The sequence below is a fragment of the Protomyctophum parallelum genome, assembly GCF_964188405.1.
Source record: "Protomyctophum parallelum genome assembly, chromosome: 19".
Taxonomy (NCBI): Eukaryota; Metazoa; Chordata; class Actinopteri; order Myctophiformes; family Myctophidae; genus Protomyctophum; species Protomyctophum parallelum.
Window position 1 is genome coordinate 30,394,626 of NC_139717.1, and position 26,461 is coordinate 30,421,086.

Consider the following 26,461-nt stretch of genomic DNA (forward strand, 5'->3'; position numbering starts at 1 on the left):
TACTGCCGACTTGTGGTTGAAAATACTGGCACTGGTCACATATAAGGGAGAGAGCGGTTTCCGACTAGGTAGGTAGATGAGGTATTTAACCGCATGAACCCTAATGTCCCCATTCTGGACACCAAGTATAAACTCCTGGGTAACTCATGAAGTCGTTGCTGTCGGCAGGAAACCACCTGTCAATTCTTTTTGGTTTTTTGGAAGTGCTATTGAACACCCTTTACTGTGGTGTGTGGTCTGTGTGTTGTTAAAACAAATATTAAACCAATGGAAAGTAGTAAAAATGGCTTGGGACAAAACCTCTTAACTCCATTGGACGGTTGGACCCCCAAACTGTCTGCTAAAGCAGCTAACTCCACCACCTCTCTCCCTCTCATGCAAGTAATTAAATAGTCACAATACCAACTTTGATGAGGCAGTAGGCCTATTGGTTTGTTTTAAAACATATATGCTTTTCTTCATTTCCTGAAAAATGTATATTTTTCATTTCCTGAAAAATGAACATTTTTTAATTAGGTGGTTTCTTCCCGACACCAGATATATAGGATTTAAGTGGTTAATGATAATGCATACAGTACACAATACTGATTTGATCCCATATGCAATTGTTACTAAAGTCAAGCTTGTCTGCACTGTTGACAAGCTGGTTAACAGTGTAGACAAGCTTGACTTGGTCAGGTTCAATAGCACTTGTTTGTAACACAAAGGCAGACAACACAAAGGATCTAAGCTAAAACACATGAAACAGTCCTTTTTTAATTCACGGTTCATTTCTTACATTGGTTCAAGTACAAAGTTAAAATGCCTTTTTTAATTAGTTCATATTCATACAAGAGTAAAATAATAATAGTGCCTTTTTTCATTACTACGACAAACTTAAATACAGTCATTGTAAAGACAAACTTGATTTATACTCCTAACAATATATTTTTCATATTTTTCAGATAAAATTTTAGCACCTTTTTGAAACACCACCAGTTCCTCCATTCCTAAGAGCTCATCTTTCATGTAGTCTATGAGATGAGCGTCTGCATGCGCCACAGCATTGTATTTGTGTACATGTTAATTGTTCTGAACAGTATACATCAGTGGTTCTCAAGCCTTTTAATTTAAGGCTGAATGTGTACAAATGTAACCAAATGGACCCGTAAGGGTCACGTACAGGCCTGTAAGAATCAATTTGGCTACTAACTATCAATAATTCAGCTGGGGAACCCCTACCACCTCAAGGACCCGACCCCAGAACCCACACTGAGAACCACTGCTATGCAGTGTTGTGCATGTATACTGTAATATTCTGAATAACTGTGTGTGTGTGTGTGTGTGTGTGTGTGTGTGTGTACATGTGTGTGTGTGTGTGTGTGTGTGCGTGTGTGTCTGTGCGGTGATTAAACAGAACAACACTCTATTGACAGCCTAAAAGCTGTCAATAGGCGAACAGAACCACCATCACCTTGTCTCTAAAAGCAGATGTGTTGAAATAGCCTATAGCCTATACTGACTGGGTTGTCTTTGCACACACATAATTTGAATGTGTAAACAAAACAAAAACAACTACCAGAATGTAACCGTTGTTTTTAAATAACAAATGTAATTATGTTATGCTCGTCAATGATGCAGCCAGCTCTGTTCAACTCATCTCTTTTTAGAATGTGCCTTATAGCTTTATCGGTCCTACAATCTCCTCTGGCAGGTACAATAGAACAAGTCACTATGCTAACTGTACAATATGCTTTCTCTAGCCTCCATCTCTCTCGCCTCTCTAGGCTGAGGCTGAACTGAACTGAGCACCAACTTGGAACAGTACACACACACACAATAACAGATTATTATTGGAATTATTACCATTATTATTATTAATATTATTATTATTCCCTAATCTAACATGGAATCCGAGAGTACACTGACTGACTGACTGACATGCAGCACCTGGGTGGGATGGGGGCATTTTGGAGGGAGCACCAAACGGTGCAGGGTGATGATGTCACACCCAGTGGCACCGTGGGAAGGAAGCCTAACTGAGAAGGAAAATAAAACGTGTGCATGTTGTGTTTATTATGTGGATCTGGGGAGGCAAAGCGGTTTCTATCCGGAAGATAGTAGAAAAGACGGCACCATGTTGTTTTGTTGCGTTCACCATGTGATTTTCGGATACACGCATAGACTTGCCAGTACTGTAGAAAAGAGTTTAGATTTTAAAAAGCACCTGAATGTCGGTTTTGTAGAGAGCAAACGTGGTGGAAAGCTGTGAACCTCTGCTGGATTACTGATACTGTGTGTGAACGTGTGTGTGTGTGTGTCTCTCTGTGTGTGTGTGTGTGTGTGTGTGTGTGTGCACACGCACACACTTGCATTAGCTGGTATTTGTGTTATCTGAGATCAGTCCAAAGATGTGGAGGTTTCCTCTTGGATTAAGGTGGCCATTTGAACACCAGCAGCAGTGGAAAAGCCGTTTTCTCTCAAAACATGAAATCAACATGGAGACCACATCAGAAGACACCCCTGTATGAATTATAGTCATCATCACGGGATCAACGATACACAGCCTGTTTTAAGAGGAATTTGTCCTGTGTCTTCTATTATATCAAGGTTATTTTATACAGACTTTCAGACTGTATAACCTGTGCCAAACTATATAAATGATGGGTTTGGGGACTTTGGCGGGGTCTGTATAAAAGCATGTGTTCTTTATTCAGTCTTTTATAAATCTTGTGCCAAATCAGTGCTAAGCACATGCACGTGTCATCTATAAAATTGTGGTTCAGTAAGGTTTTATCAGGTCTTACTGTAGAAACATTGCATGGCTATCAGTGTCAGAGCTGTACAGGCTATAAAAAGGCCATGCAAGGATTGTATCCATCATTCATACAGGGCTATTTACTGCAGTGGTGACTGGTGAGAAGTACAAAACCAGCGCTGTGTCTATAGAGCTCTATTTTGTCCTTTCAGTGGATGTCACATCTTCCTTCTGCATCCCTCGAATATAAGTATAGGACAGAAAAACTTTCCACGGTTCCATTCATAGTTTGGATGAAATTTCTCACCCTGCTGGAAAGCAGATGGGACTGTTCAATTGGGGATGCAAAACTAGAGTGACTGAAGCCACCAAAGAGAATTGTCTCCAAGAGCAGCCATGACTGTAATGAATGTTGAGGAAAGTGGTACTGACTGAACTCCCATCACTTCCTAACCAGTCCTGTGTAGCCATTCAATCGGATATCTCCATCTACTGATACGTCTGGTGACTTCAACGTAGGGACTAGAACTGGGTGGAAACAATTCTTTATCTACGGATACAGACTATATTATGGATGGGAGGGATTCATTGGTGTGTTCTGATACATGTGTAAAAGTACTGTAAAATAGTTAAAAAAAACACTTGAACATCAGTTGTACATGTGGTGGAAAGCTGTGAACCTGCTGGTTTACACTAGTGATTACTGTATGTCTGTGTGTGTGTGTGTGTGTGTGTGTGTGTGTGTGTGTGTGTTTAGCTGGTTGTGTGTAACAGAGATAAGTCAGAAGATGTGGAGTCCTCTTTACGGTGGCCGTTTGAAGACCAGAAGCACCAGAGAAATGTGGAAGAGCTGTTCTATTTCATTCTTTCTGACCACCAGAGGCAGCGCTCAAGTCTGGAGTCGACTCTGGATGCTACAGTATCTGTCAAATTCAGGACAGGTCGAGAATTGAATATCAACATCACGTCCCTTATATCTTTTCATGGCAGATAATGTGCGAATGCAGGTTGAATCACAGAAAGAAGACAGCCTAGTTGTCTAGGGGTGTAATGGTACACACATTAATAAGAAACCGTTTCGAATACAGGGCATTCTGTTCGGTACGGCTGTGTACCGAACAAGTGGAAAAATAATGAAATTAATATTCGTTTTGCGTGCTGAATCTTTATTCTGAGTTCCCAATTACCACATGGAACCAGAAACCCACCAGAAACCTGCCTCAGGAGGGGTGAAAACTTGTAAATATGGCACAGCAGAGATGGTCCTCAACACACTGCCATCTTTGGTTCTCTATGATGGAGACAATGCGTCCATTGAGACGTCTTTTGGAACGTGCATTGCAGGGCACACCCATGGCCAGATTGCCTCCTCTATGCCTTCCCACTTTTTCCACTGATAGTGGCAACGCTGCACAGAATCCAGCAAGGCTACCACAGACTCCTCCTATTGGTTGTCCCAAACTGGACAGGGAGGCCCTGGTTCCCAGCCCCCAGGGATACACAGGCTTCTGGACAGAGTTCCATGGCACCTGCCCAGAAGGAAAGACCTACTCTCACATCTGGCATCCGAGCCCGGAAATCCTACAGCATGGGTATGGGATCCACTCCTAAACACTTGCAACCAGGTGGTAATCCAAACTCTTTTGGACTCAAGGGCACTCTCCATCAGGGCATTTTATGCCAACATGTGGGAATATTTTTGCAGTGGTGTAGGCTTCACAAAGGGGTACCTGAGAGTTCCCCTGTGTCAATAATAATGTCGTTTTGTCCATCTTGGAAAAGAAGCGGGGACCCTGTGGGTGCTGGTGGCGTGTTCTCTCCTCTGCATCATTAGTACTGCCCATACCCTATGTGGGGTTGGCGAAAGGGCTTTTCTGTGGGGAATTTTCATGTTCTCCCCGTAGGGTAGGTACCCTCACAAAAAACATGCAGTAATCCTGGTCTCTATACTGCCTCCCGCTCAGTGTGGCACGCATGCAGCCCCGGACATCTAAGGGCATCACAGACCTGTTATTGATCCTTCTCGTGTGGCTGAACGCCACTTGTCCCTCTAAGAAGTTAGTCGCCGACCACACGGAAAACTAGTTAACAAGCCGGAGTCTCGTTCGTTATCGGAATCAAACAGACAAATCACTCCACCAACTAAGAACGGCCATGCACCACCACCCACAGAATCGAGAAAGAGCTATCAATCTGTCAATCCTTTCCGTGTCCGGGCCGGGTGAGCTTCCCCGTGTTGAGTCAAATTAAGCCGCAGGCTCCACTCCTGGGAGAGGGGAAAGGAACTGTTTGGAATAACGTGTTCCTTCCACATGCTACATCCTACCAGGGAAACTACCACCTGTCAGGTGATAGGAAGCAGCCTGCTCACTCCTCATGCATTGAAGGAAGCATGAGCTCAGAATTACAGCTTAGGCAATTGGCACCAGGTAAAAAAAAGGGGTTACAAAATCGTGGGATAAAAATGTAGAGATAAAATAAGCTCTCTGCTTCTACACTGAGGTGCCATGTGGCTGTGATTTCAACCAGGCATATTAGAGTCAACCACACTGTGGGCTCTAACATTATGGTGACCCTGCAGGCTATTAAGGTACCCTCATCATGGACCATCTTTGAGCCTCTAGAGCAGTTAGCATTTGTTACAAATAAACCCCTCTTGATTCTCGATATAGGCTACAGGTATGTTCTGCGCCCTACATAACCCAAGATCACGCCAAGATCACGTAACATGGTTGATATTAATACTCGACTTGTGTGTGATGAGGATAACATCCAGAGTTAAGCACAGTGCCTCTGGTGTGTACATACTGTATGTAATATGGAATGATAGTTACAGCAGAGAGACCACACCAGAACACACACTTGTATGAATAATTTAGCTATGGGACCAACCTTTACACAGCCTGTGTTTAAAGGAATTTATCTGTCCTATCTTGTCAAGAAATTATAACTTAGGTTACCGGTATTTAATACAGATTTTCATATATGGTAACCTGTGTCGAAACATATGTTCCACCATCATTAATAAAGATGCCGATCCAAATCAGTGCACACCATGTGACTGTGTCGTCTATAAAATTGTGGTTCAGTAAGGCTTTATCAGGTCTTACTGTAGAAACATTGCATGGCTATCAGTGTCAGAGCTGTACAGGCTATAAAAAGGCCATGTAAGGATTGTATCCAGAGAAGTACAAAACAAGCACTGCGTCTATAGAGTTCCATTTGTCCATGGCTTTCAGTGGATGTCACAGCTTCATTTTGCATCCCTCGTATTAAAGATTAGGGCTGAAAAACGATGGTTGATTATCTGCCAAAAGAGGCTTGCAGACAAAGTTTCCACCCATACTGTAGTTTGGATGAAATTTCTCACCCTGCTGGAAAGCATCTGGTACTGTTCAAATGAGGATGCAAAACTAGAGTGACTGAAGCCACCCAGTCTCCAAGAGCACCCATTACTGTGAAGTGTGTGTGTGTGTGTGTGTGTGTGTGTGTGTGTGTGTGTGTGTGTGTGCGTGTGTCTGTGCGTGTGTGTGTGTGTGTGTGTGTGTGTGTGTGTGAGATATCGTCATTGCACTAAAATACACTGGCAGCACTATTACTAACTATGGATACCGACTACGTGTTATGGATCGGAGAGATTTGTTGGTTTTATAAAAAAAAAGAAAACAGTAACAAAAAGAGAAAGAAAAGAAACTCAGGACATCTTTGCAAACTTGGCCCGTAGTTTCAACTACAGTTAACCACGACACGGTAAAGGCAGGGGAACAGACTTAACATTTGGGGACAAAATGTCTGTAGGTAGGAACCCCTGCAACGCAAGAAGAGAGTGAGTGTTGGTTGTGGTTGGAGACATACCCTGCTGCGGTACAGAGCATGTTAGCACCATGGACCATGGTCAGCCAGTGGGCTTTGAGAGAATACAGTCCTTTACAAGGTAGAAGTGAGTGTACATAATATGTTGTGTACAGTATGTGTGTGTGTGTGTGTGTGTGTGTGTGTGTGTGTGTGTGTGTGTTACCTCCTCTGTAAACGGGTTGTGAGCCTGGTTATGTTGTGTACAGCCTATATGCATGTACGTACGCTTAGTTGGTCACAAGTGGGATGCAATGTATGTAGTATGTACTGCTATCTTAATGTCCATACTATGTATTGTATGTCTGTGTGTGAACATGTGCACGGCACTGCACGCATGCGATCCTATGACTATCAGGTTTTTGGTGTGTATCAATTTGTATTCATGTATTGTTGTCAGTTGTCTGTGTATCTAGCAGATTTCACTTCATGTATGTATGTGAAGTTGGTTGTGTCCATATGCATGTACTAGGCAGGGTTCAATTTGCTGTGTGGGGGAGATAGGGGCTAGGGGAACCATGCCTCTGCTTTTCATACCCACCCCTCGAGTCATGTTTATTACCAGTGGGGATATATATGTTTTATCCCTGCTTCTGGTCAGACTGAATTAAATACATCAGATTTGTTGTATATCTATATTTCATATTATCATAATTTAAATGAAAATTGTAAATGGCAAATGGTGCATATAGCACATTTTAGCCAAACGCTTTAAAATGGGCGGATTAACCCTTCGCGAGGCGCAGAGCTGTGATCCGTTTTGGTTCCCTCATGCTACCGTTTTGTCAGCAGGGGTTGGGGAGCTGTGCTTCGCCAGTGGGTTGACGAGTACAGCCGTTTCATCACTGATTTACCGGTACATCTGCAGCCCAACGACAATATTCTGGCACTGTTGCTTGGACCTTGCGGTAAGCCCCACCCGCTCGCGTACCTCCCCCGATACTGTTGCTATGCAGGACAAACATGTCCTACCATCTGCGATCCTCCACTGAGGACCGTGTTATGTTTAATATTATATTTTTCCGAAGAGGAATAGAAGTATTCATATCAACAACATCCATACTATAATAACGCCATGGTGAAACGTTGCTGTTGGGCGTCCTGCGACAGAGCTTCATAGGTACCCAGAACGTTTGGGGCATTTTCTTTTTATTCCTTTTCCTTTTTGACATAACACGGTCCTCAGTGGAGGATCGCAGATAGTAGGACATGTTTGTCCTGCATAGCAACGGTATCGGGGGTTGGGGCTTACCGCAAAGTCCAATACAGTGTTGGTACATTTTTGGACAGGTGTTTCTTTCCCCCCAGAGCTTGGTGCCCAGGGCTGCCTGTACATTAAGCTGGGGCAGACAACGTCCATTACATTCACTCATTCACGCAATAATAGCCGAGAAAACCATGCAAGGCACCAACCTGCTCATCCAGCAGTCAGGGGTTCAGTGGCTTGCTCAAGTTCACTTTAACACCAATCCAGGGGGAGCAGAGTATCAAACTGGAAACCTTCTGATTCCCAAGCAGCCGCTCTGCCCCCAATGTGCATTACATTCACCCACATTCACACACTGACGACGGGGGAAACCATGCACACCAACCTGCCCATCGGAAGCAGATTGGGGTTAAGTGTCAAGAACCCAGGAATTGAACCAGGGAACCTTCTGATTCCCAAGCAAATGCTCTCCCTCTTAAGCATCCCTATTTTTCAAATTGAACCCTGCATGTATGTGTGTGTGTGTGTGTGTGTGTGTGTGTGTGTGTGTGTGTGTGTGTGTGTGTCCAGAGCTAATCTCGCAAACCGCTGGGCATATCATTGCAGGCGAAGTACTCCTTGAGTGGGGCAAAGAGATGCCGGATAACGGGGACACTCCAGGAGCGTCCCAGCAGCCGCTGTCTGGCGAGACGACTCATGTTGGACACGTCAGTGTAGTGGACGGGGAAACCGAACACCCTGGAGGACAGAGGGACATGCCGGGGCACGGAGACAGTTTATGTTAGAGCTCATGGAGGACTGTCACCCGCTGGCCTCTACTCACCACTGAGGCTGATGATCAGAATACAGAATAGAATGTTTTGGGAATTGAATTGCAACCACCCCAGGTGTACAAAAATACACGCACGCACACTAGGCCTGTCACAATTACGTTTGTAAAATCATCCATACATTTTCACACACACACACACACACACACACACACACACACACACACACACACACACACACACACACACACACACACACACACACACACACACACACACACACACACACACACACACACACACACACACACACACACACACACACAAAGGCTGTCCCTGAACATTCAGGGTTCGAATGTTCGCTTGTTAAGGTTGGCACACAAATCTTAATTCATGGCCTTGAACCATTCGTTTTTATTTATTTATTATTATTATATTTAGCCGTCACAGGTGGAACAAATTAATGAAAGAGAGACAGCTAACGAGCAAGGCAAGCTTACACTCTCGTTTTAGCTGCCTGCCAGCAACTCATTCAACTATGGCTCATTTTTATGGAATGATGAGCTCGCATCAGGGTCATATCTCGTGTTGTCATTATAGTGTATTAAAAGTAAAGATGGTTGTAGCAACCCTCACCAACCCCTGATGAACTTAACCATTATTTCACTGATAGTCTATGGTCTATGCAACGTCGCCCCGGAGGACCTATTTATGAATTGCAGCCTGGTTAAAAGCACTCCAATTAACCAAATGGTTCGGATGTTCGCTCGGAAATTCCTGCAAATGTTCGAGTCCTGAAAACAGGGCTAGGGTACAGCCTTAACACACACACACAGAGCTGTACCTCTCCATCTCGGTGCACCAGAGGATGTCCTCCTTGTTGTCCATGTAGACGGGGAAGTGCTCGTCTTTCCCCTGCTTCACAGAGTTAGAGCGCGTTGTTATCGTACGCAACTTCTCAAACTGGAACACACGCACACGCCCAGCAGAGAGGCACACACCCACACAAATACTAAATCAGCACCTCCCATTCTTTGCTCAGTGATTAAATGGCAAAATGGTAAATGGTGCATTTATATATCCATGGCGCTTTACAATGTGCGACGAATTCACCCAATCATACACACATTCACACAGACGGTGGAGGACACTATGCAACACCAACCTTCTCATTGGGAGCAGTTAGGGGTTTAGCATCTTGCTAAACACCAACCTGCTCATGGGAGCAGTTAGGGGTTTAGCATCTTGCTAAACACCAACCTGCCCATGGGAGCAGTTAGGGGTTTAGCATCACACAGACGGTGGAGGACACTATGCAACACCAACCTGCCCATGGGAGCAGTTAGGGGTTTAGCATCACACAGACGGTGGAGGACACTATGCAACACCAACCTGCTCATGGGAGCAGTTAGGGGTTTAGCATCTTGCTAAACACCAACCTGCTCATGGGAGCAGTTAGGGGTTTAGCATCTTGCTAAACACCAACCTGCTCATGGGAGCAGTTAGGGGTTTAGCATCTTGCTAAACACCAACCTGCTCATGGGAGCAGTTAGGGGTTTAGCATCTTGCTAAACACCAACCTGCCCATGGGAGCAGTTAGGGGTTTAGCATCACACAGACGGTGGAGGACACTATGCAACACCAACCTGCCCATGGGAGCAGTTAGGGGTTTAGCATCTTGCTCAACAACACCAAGCCAGGGGAGCCAGGAATCAAACCGGGAACCATTCAATTCCCTCCTGAGTTGCTGAGGCCCCAGATAAACTATTATTTACGCTATTTCTATTTTCTGGTTTATATTGCTCTGTACATTTTCTCACTGCTGAGAATGAATGTGGACTTGTCCAAACAGTTAATCGTGAGATGCTGCAGTGACATTTTGTGAAGCAAGACAAATTTGTAATTATGAAATCTTTCAATATTTAGCTCACTGTATTCTCAAGACAATACGTGCTGCTGAGTGTATTAAGCTGATCAACATTTTCTTTTAGTGTCATTTTAGACATCAACTCACACACACACACACACACACACACGCACACACACACACACACACACACACACACCCCCCCACACACACACACACACACACACACACACACACACACACACACACACACACACACACACACACACACACACACACACACACACACACACACACACACACACACACACACACACACACACACACACACACACACACAGTCATGTCAGTACCTTGGCTGTGCGCCCATGCTCTAGGCACTCCTGTAGGTCCAGCCTGTCGTTGGCCATGGCTGAGAGAGGTCTGGACATGCCAGGCAGGTTGCCCCAGAAGTATCTAGCTCGGTGTGCAGCAGACACCTCCTTGGCATCAATCATTATTGGATTACACTGCAGGGAAACAGGAGGTTTAAAGCTAAATGATTACGACACAGTCATGTATTAGTCAAATAAAACCTTCTTGATTATGCTTGTCATACCACAGCCTAATAACGTCTTCCTGTGCTTTTATATTTAGAAGGGGAAAGTGGATTGCAGCTGTGGTGTATAATAGTTCTTCTCATGTCTCAGCTGTGGTGTATAATAGTTCTTCTCATGTCTCAGCTGTGGTGTATAATAGTTCTTCTCATGTCTCAGCTGTGGTGTATAATAGTTCTTCTCATGTCTCAGCTGTGGTGTATAATAGTTCTTCTCATGTCTCAGCTGTGGTGTATAATAGTTCTTCTCATGTCTCAGCTGTGGTGTATAATAGTTCTTCTCATGTCTCAGCTGTGGTGTATAATAGTTCTTCTCATGTCTCAGCTGTGGTGTATAATAGTTCTTCTCATGTCTCAGCTGTGGTGTATAATAGTTCTTCTCATGTCTCAGCTGTGGTGTATAATAGTTCTTCTCATGTCTCAGCTGTGGTGTATAATAGTTCTTCTCATGTCTCAGCTGTGGTGTATAATAGTTCTTCTCATGTCTCAGCTGTGGTGTATAATAGTTCTTCTCATGTCTCAGCTGTGGTGTATAATAGTTCTTCTCATGTCTCAGCTGTGGTGTATAATAGTTCTTCTCATGTCTCAGCTGTGGTGTATAATAGTTCTTCTCATGTCCCACAACTGTGAACATGAGTGCTTCAGTGCAGACATTTTCTTTATTTTTATTCAAACACCAAATAGATGATTCATTGCAAGTATAGCAACAGTGGGAATGTTTTTCTTCTTTGTTTTAACCACAATAAAAGTAGTTGTAGATTACAAGCTTCCCTAGTAAAGGTAACTACTAAAGATCATTTTGTTTAAAGGTATATTCAGTGATTTCACGTAATTCAAATATCACTTATTTTTTTGTTTTGTTGTGATAATCCTCTCTACTATAGAGTGTGCTGACCATATAAGGAGTTCCTCCCTGTCCCCAGTTAACCCCTGGGGGTCAAAAAACCTTAGGTTTCGTTTTTGGCTCGCTATCCTGATTGGATGAAAGGCTTAGGTCCCAGCCAAAAACGAAACCTAAGGTTTTTTGAGTGAAATCACTGAATATACCTTTAAATAGGAAATAACAGACTGAGGTGTATGCATTTCAAAATGACCAGAATAATACCAAGGGGAGAAGGATACTCAGCATGTTATCAGGAAAATGCTAAAGAAGAATGTCTAAACATCAGCCTCTGTTTGGAAATATGGACATTTTCCCCCAGGAAGCCTATGAGTTTAGTTGACTTTTGACATTACAGTTAACAGGATGGGAGATGGTTTGGTGGGGTGGGGGGGGGGTCATGGAACATTTGTGAGGTGGATTTTCACCCATGATGTCATGTGCACAACATGTGTCCTCGGAGTCAACAGGAAACCATATAAAGTGAGGCTCATTTTAGGTTATTTGGATAATCAGAGATAATCAGGAGTTATCTTTCTCCACCACCGGGGGGCAGTGAAGCTCACTGTAAGTTTGTCTGCTCTCCTTAACTTCATTTTGTGCCTTTTGGCTACTACTGTGACAGTGTTCATTTGTTTATGTCTGAATTTGCTTTCAGTGTGTGGATTGACATTGTGTGTGTGTGTGTGTGTGTGTGTGTGTGTGCGTGTCCAACCTCCAGGAAGCGTGAGATGTCCCTTTTGTCACTGACTCCCATGGCCACCACGTTCTCAAACAGCCAGAAAAAGGGACGTTCGTCCCCTGGTTTGGGCCGCGCCTCGTGCAACAGCCGGTAAAACTCAAAAAACAGCCTCCCAGTGCCCTCTGGCAGAAGAGACAGGAGAGACACAGAGAAGAGAGACGCCGATGTAACGGGATATAGCGATGTAATGATGCTTTTTACTGAATTAAATTCTCCAAAGAGACAATGAATTTTTGACCAGCCACTTCATAATAACATTAGAATATATGCAGTGATCAAGCAGCTAATGGCAATTTGTTTCAATTGTCACAAATATATTGCCTACAATACAAGTGGTAGCGACCTTACAGGCCTTGCAATTATTGCCAATAATACCCTCAACAGTGTGGACAACAATACAAATAAAGAAGTAATAATAAGTAACAGAATAAGAAAAAAAGCACATAATAGCTTATTTACAGTAGCCAGTTTTGACAAAGCTTCTTACCAAAGAGGCCCTTGCGCGCAGGGTTGACTATGGACAGGTCATTACAGGGACTCCCCCCGATCACCAGGTCAAATGGTCCCCACTCCTGGATCTGACTTACACACACAGCTCATGTCAACAGCACCATACAGACAGAACACGTTGATACTAGCTTGATAATGCAGGAAGAAAACATGTTTCAGTTAAATTCTCCGATGGAAAGACTTTTCATAATTTAATGAACACCAGTGTGGTGGAAAGATCATTTTTGTTTTACTGAACACTGAATTCCCACCATGTCTGCGTTCCGAGGAAACGATGAGTTCTGGGTTGAATAATCTCTTAAAACACAATTCAAGATTAAAGATTCAATAATTTATTTGCCATGTCAACAAGTTGATAGGAATTTGTCTTGGTTCATACTCAACATATACAGACAACCATAGATACACAAACAAGAAGGACAATACAATACAAAACCAGCAGCATAGGCAATTACATTCAGTTTTTTTAAAGTGCTATATGCATATATCTATGAGTTCAGCAGGGGCTATATTTTGCGTGTCTTAAGTACCAGGTCTTATTCCCTAACTTGAGTAAACTAAAGACCTGGAGGCGTGATCAATGCTCTTTGGCCACTCAGAATAGCCAAATGGCATTGATCACGCCTCCAGGTCTTTAGTTTACTCAAGTTAGGGAATAAGACCTGGTACTTAAGACACGCAAAATACAGCCCCGATGTCTAATGGCTACAGGGTAAGTGCTATCTCTGAAGCGTCATGTTGAGCTCTGGATACTTCTATATCTCCTGCCTGATGGGAGGAGATTGAAGAGGTGATGTGCAGGATGGGAGTTGTCTGCAATGATTTTATTTGCCTTCCTAATTATTCTGGTGGAATAGAGTGAGGAAAGTGTAGGGAGGCTACATCCTATGTTTTTTGATGCACGTACTACTCTTTCCAGCTTTGATTTGTCTTGAGAGGTTGTGTGACCAAACCAGACAAGCATGGAGAAGGTTAGAACACTTTCAATAGTGGCCCTGTAGAAGTGAGTCATGGCTGCTTGGCTGACTTTAAACTTATTAAGCTGCCGCAAGAAATAGAGACGCTGGTGTGATTTACCTGATTTACAATTGTTCTGGCTCTACTGGGTTCCACTGGGGTCTAGCTTGTCTGAAGTGATCAACAGTTCTATCTAATCAGGCAATGTGAGCTCACATGGGAGCTGGGAGGAGATTACACAGAGGCCTGCTATGGATTAAAGCCAAACTTAGTGAAAATAGCTGATGCACTGTGGGAACCAAAACGATTTGGTGGACACGGAAAACATTGATAATTGATAGAAATAAGTCATTGTTTGAGTGAACTACTTACTCCCTGTCACTTCACACCCGTGTGAAGTGACATCATAATACATCATCTCATTCTGGCCAATCACAATTTGCATCCTGACTTGTGCAATGTTTGTGCTTACACTCTAGTTTTATGTCCAGCTTTTGGTTTATGTGCACAAACTTTGTCCTACACGAACATTAAATCCCATTGACAATGAATGGACAATTCTGATTGACCGGAATGAGATGATGTATGATGATAAGATCGCCCCTCACTTCACACAGGTGTGATTTTTGTACACAAATACTCAAAACTAGTCATGTAGCAAAACAATGTTTGTGTTTACACAAACCCTCAAAGCTGGACATAGGCTCTCAAAAATACCAGGCCAATCTTTTGCCCAGCTTTGTCCCCGGCCCACAGGTTGAGAATCATAGCTATACGGTTTAAGTGGCTAAACTCAACTCACATGTTTGTGGGTGACATTGCGAACGTCGCCCACATAGATGATGCGCCCGTGGTGCCTGACGAGGCCCACCGTGATGGAGTCTTCACACACCTCTGAGGCCACGTACCTCTCCACCTGGATGCCCAGGTCCCTCAGCACCAGCATACCTGAGAGCAAGGCAAACTATTAGAATAGGCTCTATACACACAGAACAACTCTTCCTACTTCCGGGCCGCTTCCCTACTTCCATCACAGGTGTAATCGATGATACTAATTAAGGCTCTGTTCCATTTAGTGTGCAGTGGTTATCAAACTGTTTAATTTCAAGGACCCCCATAACTCTGCAGTGTACAAATGGAACCAAATTGACCTGTATGGGACTGGGTCCATTTGGTTCCATTTTGTACACTTTGTACACTTATACCGTATAGGGGGCCATTTGGAACACATACAAGGACACTTTGAGACCCACTGGTGTAGCAACTCTTTAACAATTAATCTGTAATTCATCAGTAAGGACTAGCAGTTACCGGTTAATACAATTTCTCCTAATGGCCATCACTAATCTCTATATAGGTTATATTTGTTTTATGACTAACGGAACTTTAGCATCCATAAAGCTAAGTAATTACAATATGAGGACTTTTGGAAGTCACAAAAGCACACACACTTAACCATGCGTACGGTATGTGCTCTCACACATGTGCACACGGCGCACACATACACGCACGCGCACACACATGCATGCACACACACACACACACACACACACACACACACACACACACAAAAAAAATGCCACACTGCTGACCTAATAAGCAATCACAGAAAAGTCCCTTAACTTGTTTTCATCTGCTGCCCTTGACAACAGACACAGAGCAACATTGTGACAGCTGCCTCCAAGCATTGCAGTCACACACCCACACCCACACACACCCACACACACCCACACACACCCACACCCACACCCACACACCCACACACACACACACACACACACACACACACACACACACGCACGCACACGTCTCACACACCTGTGGCGATGCCATCAAATAGAGAGAGGACTTTGATTGGTTTCCTCTTCTCTGCTGCTACTGGAGGATACAGTTTGGCTGGCTCCTGTTATAGACAGACAAATATAGTAATTTAGTAAGTAAGTAAGTAAGTAAGTAAGTAGATAGGTAAGTAAGTAAGCATTATACCTATGGCAAGGTCGTGCTGAAACAACAGGTCTGGGAATGCCCATATATGAATGCCGGGTAGGGGTAAAATGTGTGCTAATTAGTAAGGCCATGCCGGGCCTCGGGCCAGCCCAGTTAGGGCCCAGGTAGGGCTGGGCCTTTATTTTCGGGACTGCTGAGAACTGTAGTTTACGCTGGCTGCCGGGCGTGGCTGCACTACTTTGGGGTGGGCCCGTCTAGAGTTTGAATGGAGAGGTATCAGTAAAAAGGGAGACATCGAAGAGGAAGTACGGGTGGGGAGGTATCAACATATGGAATGTCAGAACAGGTCAGCTCCATATATGGAGTTCTAAGGGTTTGAGGTCAGATGTAGAGTTGTTGGCCGGCTCCATATATGCAGATCTAGGTGATGATCCAGTCTTATCCATGTATGGCTATCCAGGGTTTGATGAGGTCAGTGTCGTGATCTTCATATATGGAGACAGCCATATATGGAGCATGTCACGAGGTGTGAATTACTGGCGGCCATATATGGAGGCATAATGGACGGACGGACCGTCTGAATATCTATTGTTTCGAGTACAGCTTGGTCACGTGACAAAAGCAGCTCTTCTCTTCACAATCCATATAACCAGGCACTCTCTCACTGCTGAGCTACTGTACCACCACCCTGAATGTTTAACCCATTAAGATCTGAGGACCTGATTCAGTTTTCTGAAAAACCTGTTTCTATGTCAGTAGTTCGCAAACTATTTCAGGACCCCCAGAATGATATGCATGATAAATAAATTTATTCTGAGGGTCTTAGACCCTCAGAATTGACATGATGATGTCTAATAGCCTATAGCATAATGTTCGGAGATGCAGCCTGCCTACGCTGCTTTTGGAAGATAAGTGGTTAAAGTTGGCATACTGTGAACCATTCCGGCAGACTATTATACATTGCTTAGATAACCTTTGAATTCTAAGCTAATAAATCGTTGAGACTCCAGTGGAGGAGATTCTAGTAATGTACTCAGGTAAAAGTACTAAGGTCCAAATGAATATATATTGTAAAGGGTTGTAAAGCCTTTTTAAACCATGTGCATATTTAAACTTTATATCTAATGTTATAAGGTTAAACTTATAAAACTATAATACTATATTAATGAACCTTTTACAGAGGGTAAGAGCTGCAATACTTAAGAAGTAAAAGAGTAAAAGCTAGAGTATCACTTACAGCAGGAAAAGAACCAAGAACCATGACCGGACCCAATGAACGGAGACACAGCCAAATCAGTGTATGCTTTTTCAAAGGATTATATTAACCATTAATATTGTCTGGGGAGCAGAATGGACTTACAAAAACAGCATCTTGAAAATTCTCCCCCGAACTTCGTCCGGGAGTACATTATATAGTGCATGAAAAACAAAAAAGAATCTGACATAGGAAGCAATTCATTTTGGGTTCATAGGCTAATAAAATGGGAATATTGGCGACCCCTATTGCCGGGGAGGTCTACTAAGTTCGTTGGGAGACTAAATGTCTGCCTCGCCGAAGGTCGAAAAACATGTTGTTCCCAGAGAGAAGCAGTCAATTCAAAACAATTCTTTATCTCACGCTGGCACAGCCAGAAGTAATACTATCAAGACACATGGAAAATGACACCTTCATTCACCAAATAACCAAAATACCTATCAATGCATTTGGCCGCAATCGCCCATCTAAAAATACGTTGTTCCAGGGACCCCCCAGAAGCAAGTTAATAACGTTCACTGTGAAAGAATATATATTCAAAGATTCTCACACGTTTTCACAATTTTTCTGCTATTTTTTAATAGCTAAAGTTTAAAATATTGGTTAAAGTGATTAAACGTGAGGTCTTATGGGTTATTACTTCTCCCATGAGCTCATGTATTAAACTTCTCCATGTCTCCGACTCAGTTTGCCATAACAATTACTAAATGATACAAAATTCCATGACGATAGATCGATAGATATAGTGAATCAAAGAGGAAGGGCAGGACAGGGACTCATACAGAATGAAAGAGAAATTAGTTACAGCATATTATGATTATATCTCTCTCACACATGCACATACACTCTCTCCACTCACAAAATCCTGTTCGTGGTTGTTGGCGAAGAACAGCTGTAGTCGTGAGGGCCAGTCGTCCCGTCGCCGTAGCAACCCAAATGTGTTGCGGGGGCCAGAGCCACACATGAAACAGTTCCACGGATCCTCTTTGATTGCTGCCGCTGCTGATCCCTCCCCTACTAACAGATCTACACACGCCACACAGAAACACCTACACACACACACGCACACGCACACACCCCGAACATAGAGGAACATTATTGTTAGCATCATCCAAGTCGCTCCAGATGACAATATCAGACAGAATGTATATTGTAAGCCACTGCCCATGTGACAACTTTTCTCATCACAGAAATCCCTCTACTCTTATCTATCCATCTAGATCACCCAGTCACCACATCCTTATGGAGGGAGGACTCTTTAATTCATTTCAGCCCATGCCGCTACAGTCTCTGTAATTCCTAAAATTGCTCTCACTGAGACTTGGATAAACCCTGAGCCAGCTACTTGTGTCGCTCTCTCAGAGACCATTTAACTTCACCCACTCTCCCAGGCTATTACCTCCTACTCATAGAGCTGCTAATGTGCCTGGGTCTTGTGTTCTGTAGACTAGAGCCTGTTCTCCCTCTAACCTCAGTTATCCCCCTTTAGGCCTCACAGCACCACTTTATAACTATCTCCATCCAACCTTAACCTGCCCTTGACCATCACTGCCCTCTCTCCGTCAGCTCCTTGGTTATCTGAAACCCTCAGAGCCCCTTAATGCTGACTTACTAACACAGGAAGTCTGTCGTCCCTTCCCTGGCCTAAAACGCCATGGCCAACGCCCTACACGTCCTAGATATTTCTCCCTTCAGGCTCCCAGGCAGTGAAATAAACTCCCCCTTGCACTCAGGACTGCAGAGACACTCTCCATTTTCCACCACAGTCTGAATATTCAACTGGCCTCCACCTCACCCCCTAGAACACCTCTATCCAGAATCAGATATTATGTTGGTTATGGTTACTTCACATAATTATGTTTCATTTAGATTTTGCTTTACCACAAATGCTAAGAATAATATTTAGCATATTGTTTAGACAGATGCTAGGTTGCTAAATTTAATTTTAAAATAGCTCCACAGTACATCTCAAATGTGCTATCTCCACTCTACTGTATGACACCTGAATAAACTATTATATTAAGCAAAAAGCTCAAAAGCCTGCGTTCATTTTAATGACTGCGATTGTGCTCCGGCTTGGATCAATGGAATTAATGCAGTATATTTAAAAGTTATTATTTATCGGTATCACAACGAAAATCACCTTTCAACATTTTAAAGAAAAAACATGTTTTCTTTTCTCCATAATTGTAAAAAAGATATATTAATCTTATATATTATCATTAAACTTTTTTTGTTGGTTGAGAAGTGCTGGTATATGCAGTGCTCTGACCTGCAGCAGTTGTTGTTGCCACACATGAGCACCTCCCTGCCTCCACAGCAGATGGTGCAGTAGGACTGGTAGCCATCGTCGTCGTATTGGTAGGCACACTCCAGGAAACAGTTCTACCACAGTACAAAACCCACACGGTCAGAGGAAGTGCATTTGTGCGTGCGTGTTTGCGAATGACTAGGTGTCTATTTGTGTACAGCATTGTGAACATGTGAACAATCGAAGGAGTGAGTGTCTCTGTGTGTGATTATTAGAGTGGATTTTTTTTTTTTGTAAATGTGTAACATTTTTGTTTGGGTGGATTGAGTGAGTGTGAGTTTGTGCGCTCCTGTGCATGCATGCATGTGTTTGATCGTGGCTGTCTGTACCTGATTTATAGAAAGAGTGTGTCTGAGTGTGCCTGAGTGAGGTGTGTGCGTGCGTGCATGCATGCATGTGCGAGAGCGTTTGTCAATATCACCATTCATTCAGTAGCACTAAGTACATAGAGTTTTGTTTAGCGGCCGCTGACTGCATTGCTTACCTTGCAGCTCTGACACATGGCTCCTATAAAGAGAGGGTGCTCCAGAGAGACATTGAGACTGCCACAGGAAATACAGATATCTGCAGGTAGAACATCAGAGAGAGAAACACACAGCTATGACAAAACATAACAAATAAACTGTCATGTCATGCCCTTTACACACTGTTTAGCATTTTGCAAGTTGATATGTATTGCAACATTGATCAAAATTAAGTTGGCAATTCATCTGCCAGTTGTATTGAAATGGTGACACTTTATTATTATCACTTCAAGAGAGAACAATTCTCAAGCTCAAGGGAATATGTTGAACACACAATATTCTTCCTGTCCTGTCTCCTAAATACTGTCATGGTAACTATAATAATGTAATTTCATCAAGCCATCCTCAGTGTATGACAGGACAGTATTCCTTATAGGGTCACCATAGCATACACTGATGCTGGCTTCATGCCTAAATGTTTTATCTTTGTCTGCCTCCATGTGTTGTATCACTCAACAGAAGCATCAATAGCATTTTTCCACCCTTTAATGTGCGAGTGCTTTCTATAATTGCAATTGTGGTTAAGAAACACCTGTTTGAACATTTTCATCTTCATCTTACTCTGTAATTGAGAGCAACAGAGAGCAGTGTTTGAAAGATGAGAAATATCAGCTCTCTCATGTGCTCAAGTAGGTCAGCGGTGTAGTCAGGGTGACTTTGGAGTGTTGGCTATTTCTCTACTACAGTGATTCTTTGTGAGCCGTGCACCCGGTACACTGCATTGTTTTGACTGAGAGTGCTCGTTTGTCTTTTCTTCTATGTTCAAATCTACAAGCTCACAATATGTCACATCGCAATGCATTATGAGCTTTTAACGCTATTCACTGGATGATGAAGTATACAGGTCTTGAGTCATTAACGCCAGACCAACCCTTACTCAGACGCCCTATGCTCTTTGCTTCCAGAACACCTTTACCTTCCATGTTCCTGGTCTTCTGTTTGACCTCAGAAATGAGTCTCTCTGAAAACAAGAACAAAGGAGATGCACTGTCATTAATGAACACTAACACACAAGACACAACCAGGAATGGGTCATAGCACACAGATTCCTTTGTCATAGACAAAGGAATCATCTCCTGAGAACTAAGACTGTATTTATCACTTCTCTACTGGTGCTGACATAGCTTTGAGGCGCTATTCCCTCCTATATTCAGCTATAGTATAGATTTTTGTCCTAACACAGACATTAAATGCAATTGACAATGAATGGAGAATTTAAGTCATATGTATCTGAGCAAATCGAAAGGTTGAAAATGGTGAAGTGAATGTGCTTATAGATTGGCCATTTTCACTATTTGTGAAATAGGACTGGTGGTTAATGAATCCGAAATGCATTTTAGTAGGTTTGAGTCAGTGGGGAGACACCACATTTCTCTGTTGGGTCTCGAACTGAACCCCTGGTTTAGACAGGGGTTACCGTTAGGGTTTTGTAGTCAATAAATACGCGAAGCATCACGTAAAATCAATACGTCCACAGTATGTACCTCTGGTCCCCTCGTCGATCACCTCTCGGACGATCTTGACCTTCTCCACCGCATTCTTGCGAGGTTTCTTGGCTGGAGGGGGGGGCGTGTACGCTGCCTCTGGCTCCGCCCACATTTCATGGTAGACCTCCTTATATGGGTTCTGTTCCTCTGTGGAGAAGAACAGTCAGCCTACAGTATCTCCTCCCACTCTGTCCTCATCACAGGACCATCATCACTACATCACCACACCTTCCATCAACCTGCAAGGGCTGTGAGGGTATCGCAAGTGGGCTCCTACATTTATGTTTAAAATAGTATACAATGTTACTTCCATTGTTCCAAGCCAAAACACAATTGATCAGATACAAGAACTAGACATGCACTCTCTCGAGATGCCAACTTGCGCCGTGCACACAAGTAGGCCATGTTGTGTATGGCCTGGCCTACTTGTGGGTTCTTTTAAATTAAAATTCCTTTGTAAAAAAAAATAACTTAAAGAAGAGGAATCTGATGAAGGCCTCAGGCTGAAATGCGTAGGTCAACAAAAAACCCTTGCTTTTTATGGAATTAAAATGTTTCTTCTTGAACAGAACAGAATTGCCTTGGACCTTCTTTAAGTTCAAAACACAATTGAATGATTCATTGGTCATTATATTAAAATAAACATGCTCGGAAAAGGCATGCAATCCACCCATCTGACTTGTTAAGTGGTTAGGGTGAGCTTTAAACACTTTTGAGATTTCAAAGTGCTGTGACCAAGGCTACTTACTTTGTTATTATTATTTAGCTTTTTACTGTGTCCTTGCGAGGTTTGCAAGCCCTATTACTTAAAAGGATCCTTGGCTAATAATACAAATATGCCTTAACCCATTCTGACCGGGCACCCATTTTGGTGTTGGCATCATGTTATGCTTTAGCTATTGAAAAATAGCAGATCTACAAGCTCATATAGCGCCACAGAGTGGCGCGATACGAGCTTGTAGGTCTGCAATTTTTGAAAAATCGAAGAACGACTGACATTTTTAGAATCTGATCTGAGGTCAGAATGGGTTAATCAGACCAGTGTGTGTCCAGTGGAAACTGGAAACCTCGTATGAATCTGATCTCAGGTCAGAATGGGTTAAAACATTATACTTCCCCTCTATAACTAAAATAAAATAATAAAAACACCTTAAATATTTTATTTCTTTTAAATGGAGAATCTTTCACTCAATAGGAGCTGCTCCTGTCGCAAGTTGATGATGTCATACAGTATGTCCATGTGTGGTCCAGCCCTATGGAATATAAGGAATCCACATGCAAATAAAAAGTATTTAAATATTGCTTTGATGCTCATATTAACCTTAGTAGGTATTACGTTGTTTTTTATTAGCACGTGCATTCCATATATTCCATCCGTTTTTATTATTTTATTTTAGTTGTAGAGGGAGATGTATAATGTTTTAAGGCATATTTGTCTTATTAGCCAGGGTTCCTTTTAAATAGGTCGTTTAGGTACGCCCTACCAGGCCCAAACATCCAAAGCATCCAAACATTAGTGTCTGATGCCACAGTGCAAAGGCACGGCTTGAATTCAGCTTCATTACAAAAGCTGAACTCTAGACTGTTTGAACCTGGTTCACGCATCAGTACAAAACAATGGAAGCTTGAATACCTGAAAGGTTATATCTTGGTGTACTGAATGTCTGTGTGAGTTCATCTTAAGTGTCTCTGTATGTGATCTGTGGTGTGTGTACTTTTTATGTATTCGCATGTTTGTTCACCTTAGCTGCCACCTGGCTGAAACCCACCCTGTGTGCGTGCGTGCGTGCGTGCGTGCGTGCGTGCGTGCGTGCGTGCGTGCGTGCGTGCGTGTGTGCGTGCGCGTGCGTGCGTGTGTGCGAATTGTGAACCCTTCCTGCTCCCTTAGATCAGCTATCACAATGCTCCACACGTGCTAGACTCTTCTCCCTCCTGGCTCCCAAACTTCTTCTTCTTTTTTCTTCTAACAAAATTGTAATTGTAATTGTGTGTGTGTGTGTGTGTGTGTGTGTGTGCGTGCACATGCGTGCGTGTACCCTCTCCGGGGTCCAGTCCCTTGGGACCACTGGGTAGGAAGCCTTTATTGGCCCACTCTATCATCTGTCTGGTCTGAAGCTCCAACCCATCACTGCCCTCATCAGCGGAGGGCGAGGGCCTGCCCGCCCTGGTACTCGCCACCTGGGCAAACACACATGAAGCGGAGGTTAGCTCAACCGTCTGGGCACCTAGGCTGCCAAGCCAGCCGGACGGCGTGCCGCGTGTCACTCCCCATCTCTCTCCCCCTTTCCTGTCTAATTACTGTACCCTATCAATAAAGGCAAAACTATATATATATATAAAAAAATATATAAAAAACATCACGTCATTCCTTGTTTGACATCGCTGTCCAGATCACGGTCTAGTGGCGTTTCCGTTGCTAGGCGATCTCTAAACAGGAAATGGTCCGTCAGTGATAAAGTTCCCCTCAATGTTAACTTCAATGTTAACTGAAAATTTAAAGCCCTTTTATCTCGGATTCTTTTCCCAAATTTAGTTTTTGATCATTATTCACAGCTCATAATGAAAGCGTCACTGATCGCGATTACAACATTTACATTTTCGGTGACTTAAAAAAAGATTGCGGATTTTACTTCTGGTTCTAGGCCAAAAAGCTGTCTCTGAAAAGAGTTGGCAGTAGAGATGAGATATACTTTAAAATCCCTGAGGGGAAATTGAAGCGTTACAACAGCATAAAGTGACACATAAAAAGCTAAAACTACTGGACAGACAGAAGAACACAAAACAGACACAAATGGACATAACCACACAAGACCAGGACCACCAAGGACCATAATATGCCATTTGGGGGGAGGCAGTTCTTATGCATTTGCATTGTATAGTCTGATAGCAGTTGGCATGAAAGAGAGTCTGTATCGTTCCGTGTGCATCCTCGGGGGGAGTGTGAGTCTACGGCTGAAAATAGTCAGCCGTAGACTCACACCCCCCCCCCCCCCCCCCCCCAGCATACCACTGCATAAAGCAGAACGCTGGCCACAACAGACTGGTAAAACATCACTAGTAGCTTGCTACACACACCAAAGGACTTGAGCCTCCTACAGTCTGCTCTGTCCCTGAGTGTCCTCCCTGAGTGAGTGAGTGAGTTCCCAGTTTAAACCCAGGCTCCCCCAGAGTGTCCGTGAGCAAGACTCTCTGTCTGAACCCCTAATTGCTCCCGGTGAGCATGTTGGTGCCTTGCATGGTTTCCTCCGCCATGGTGTGTGATTAAAATGCACAATCGATGTAAAGCGGTTTCGATAATATAAATGCACCATTTATCATGAGTGAGTGAGTGCGTGCGTTACCTGCAGAGCCTCATAGATGGCCTTGCGGTATTTGGACTGTTTGTTGTAGGTGGGCTGGTGGAAGGCAGAGGCAAAGGAGCTGAATGGCATGAGCTTCTCCACACACACCTGGAAACACAAAGAGAGGGGGGAGGGTAATCAGAACTAACCAAACTAGAAAGTAGTATCCATTATCTTTATAGGTCCCTTATGGCCCCATCAACTATAATGTAGGCTAACTGTCTTCCCTGAATATTATATTGATAATTAATTCATCATTATCATTTGTTTCGCTCTGAGCAAAAGACAGAATGCTATTTATGGAATGGTTAGAATTTAGACATTCAAACATTAATTAGGTATCATTGTTGATCACAAACATCACTAATGTTCATTTTTTCATTTGTAACTCCAAGAGTGAAAAAATGTACCCTTCCAGCAGATCCATTTGGTTACATTTGGGTACACTTTCGGAGTAAAACAAAGAAGTAACACTAAGGATTTTACTGTATGCCAGGAAATGTTCACTGCAGGCTGCAGAGAGGCTTGAACATGATGGCCTGAGGCCATCATGTTCAAGAGATTGTGGTTCCTAGGGTTAGGGACGTGGATGCATCCCTACTCAAGGAGATACTGTATGTTGCTGGGAAAGCAGCCTGGTCTTCTCCCAGAGGTCTGGCAATAATAACTCAGCAACAGATTTTGTGAAACTGTCAGTAGGGGTTCGCAATTGTTTCGATTAAGAAGCATGGGCCCGGGCCGGCCTAGCGGCCCGTATGTCACTCCCCGTCTCTCATCACCTCGTTTCCTTTCTGTCTCCGCTTACTCTATCAATAAAGGCAAAAAGCCCCTAAAAATATATTTAGAAAAAAGAAAGAAACGCTCTCCCCCTTGTTTTTACTATTTCATTTAATTTGTTTAAAGGTATTGTCATTATGTGCACTAATTTCCAAAGAATATAGTAAGTATAGTATATTCAGAGTAAGTAATGTGTGAACTGAACGTTTATTTAGCACAAATGTTTGTAATGAAAGTGCTCGTTTCATTTTGGGTTAGTGTGTAGCAGTGTTTTTTAAAGTGTGGTCCAGCCAGGGATCGTCAGGTTTCATTGAGGGGTTTCAAAAGTCACTACTCACTAGTATAGAGGCCTGATCGAGGGACTCAGGTCCACCAAGTATAGGGTTTACAGTAAGTGGTTATGGCTTTTCTTACCACAGAGAACATGCCGTCTCCAAACCACATGACCCAACGGGTTCCGTCTGCAGCTCGACTGCGCCCGCTCATCCACCAGGACACGATCCTCCCTGGCCACCACGTGAACCCCCGAAGCTTTCCAAACACAAGTTGACCGATGCCAAAGCCCCTGCCATCCTGTACACGCACACACACACACACACACACACACACACACACACACACACACATACGTTCAGTTGAAAAAGAAAGTGCGTATTTACATAAAAGATAGTGACAGAAGAAGATGCATCATCATGGTCAGTT

At 43.3% G+C, this 26,461-nt stretch overlaps 1 protein-coding gene across 5 annotated transcripts in view; it reads right to left on the reverse strand.

The window, feature by feature from the left end:
• Positions 1 to 724: 724 nt before the first annotated feature.
• dnmt3aa (DNA (cytosine-5-)-methyltransferase 3 alpha a) overlaps positions 725 to 26,461 on the reverse strand; it is a 64,524-nt gene continuing 38,787 nt past the window's right edge. For 3 of the 5 annotated variants that reach the window (XM_083790926.1, XM_083790922.1, XM_083790923.1), the window contains 15 exons: positions 26,174 to 26,332; positions 24,983 to 25,090; positions 23,678 to 23,819; positions 21,639 to 21,788; positions 21,071 to 21,115; positions 20,115 to 20,194; positions 19,592 to 19,704; positions 18,179 to 18,368; positions 15,936 to 16,020; positions 14,920 to 15,065; positions 13,138 to 13,228; positions 12,624 to 12,772; positions 10,787 to 10,942; positions 9,411 to 9,529; positions 725 to 8,534 (listed from right to left, as the gene is read on the reverse strand). In XM_083790926.1, coding sequence (XP_083647052.1) covers positions 8,369 to 8,534; positions 9,411 to 9,529; positions 10,787 to 10,942; positions 12,624 to 12,772; positions 13,138 to 13,228; positions 14,920 to 15,065; positions 15,936 to 16,020; positions 18,179 to 18,368; positions 19,592 to 19,704; positions 20,115 to 20,194; positions 21,071 to 21,115; positions 21,639 to 21,788; positions 23,678 to 23,819; positions 24,983 to 25,090; positions 26,174 to 26,332 — 1,899 coding nt within the window. In that variant the 3' untranslated portion in view covers positions 725 to 8,368. The remainder of the gene's footprint in view (positions 8,535 to 9,410; positions 9,530 to 10,786; positions 10,943 to 12,623; positions 12,773 to 13,137; positions 13,229 to 14,919; positions 15,066 to 15,935; positions 16,021 to 18,178; positions 18,369 to 19,591; positions 19,705 to 20,114; positions 20,195 to 21,070; positions 21,116 to 21,638; positions 21,789 to 23,677; positions 23,820 to 24,982; positions 25,091 to 26,173; positions 26,333 to 26,461) is intronic. The other 2 variants (XM_083790925.1, XM_083790924.1) reach the window with 2 other exon arrangements.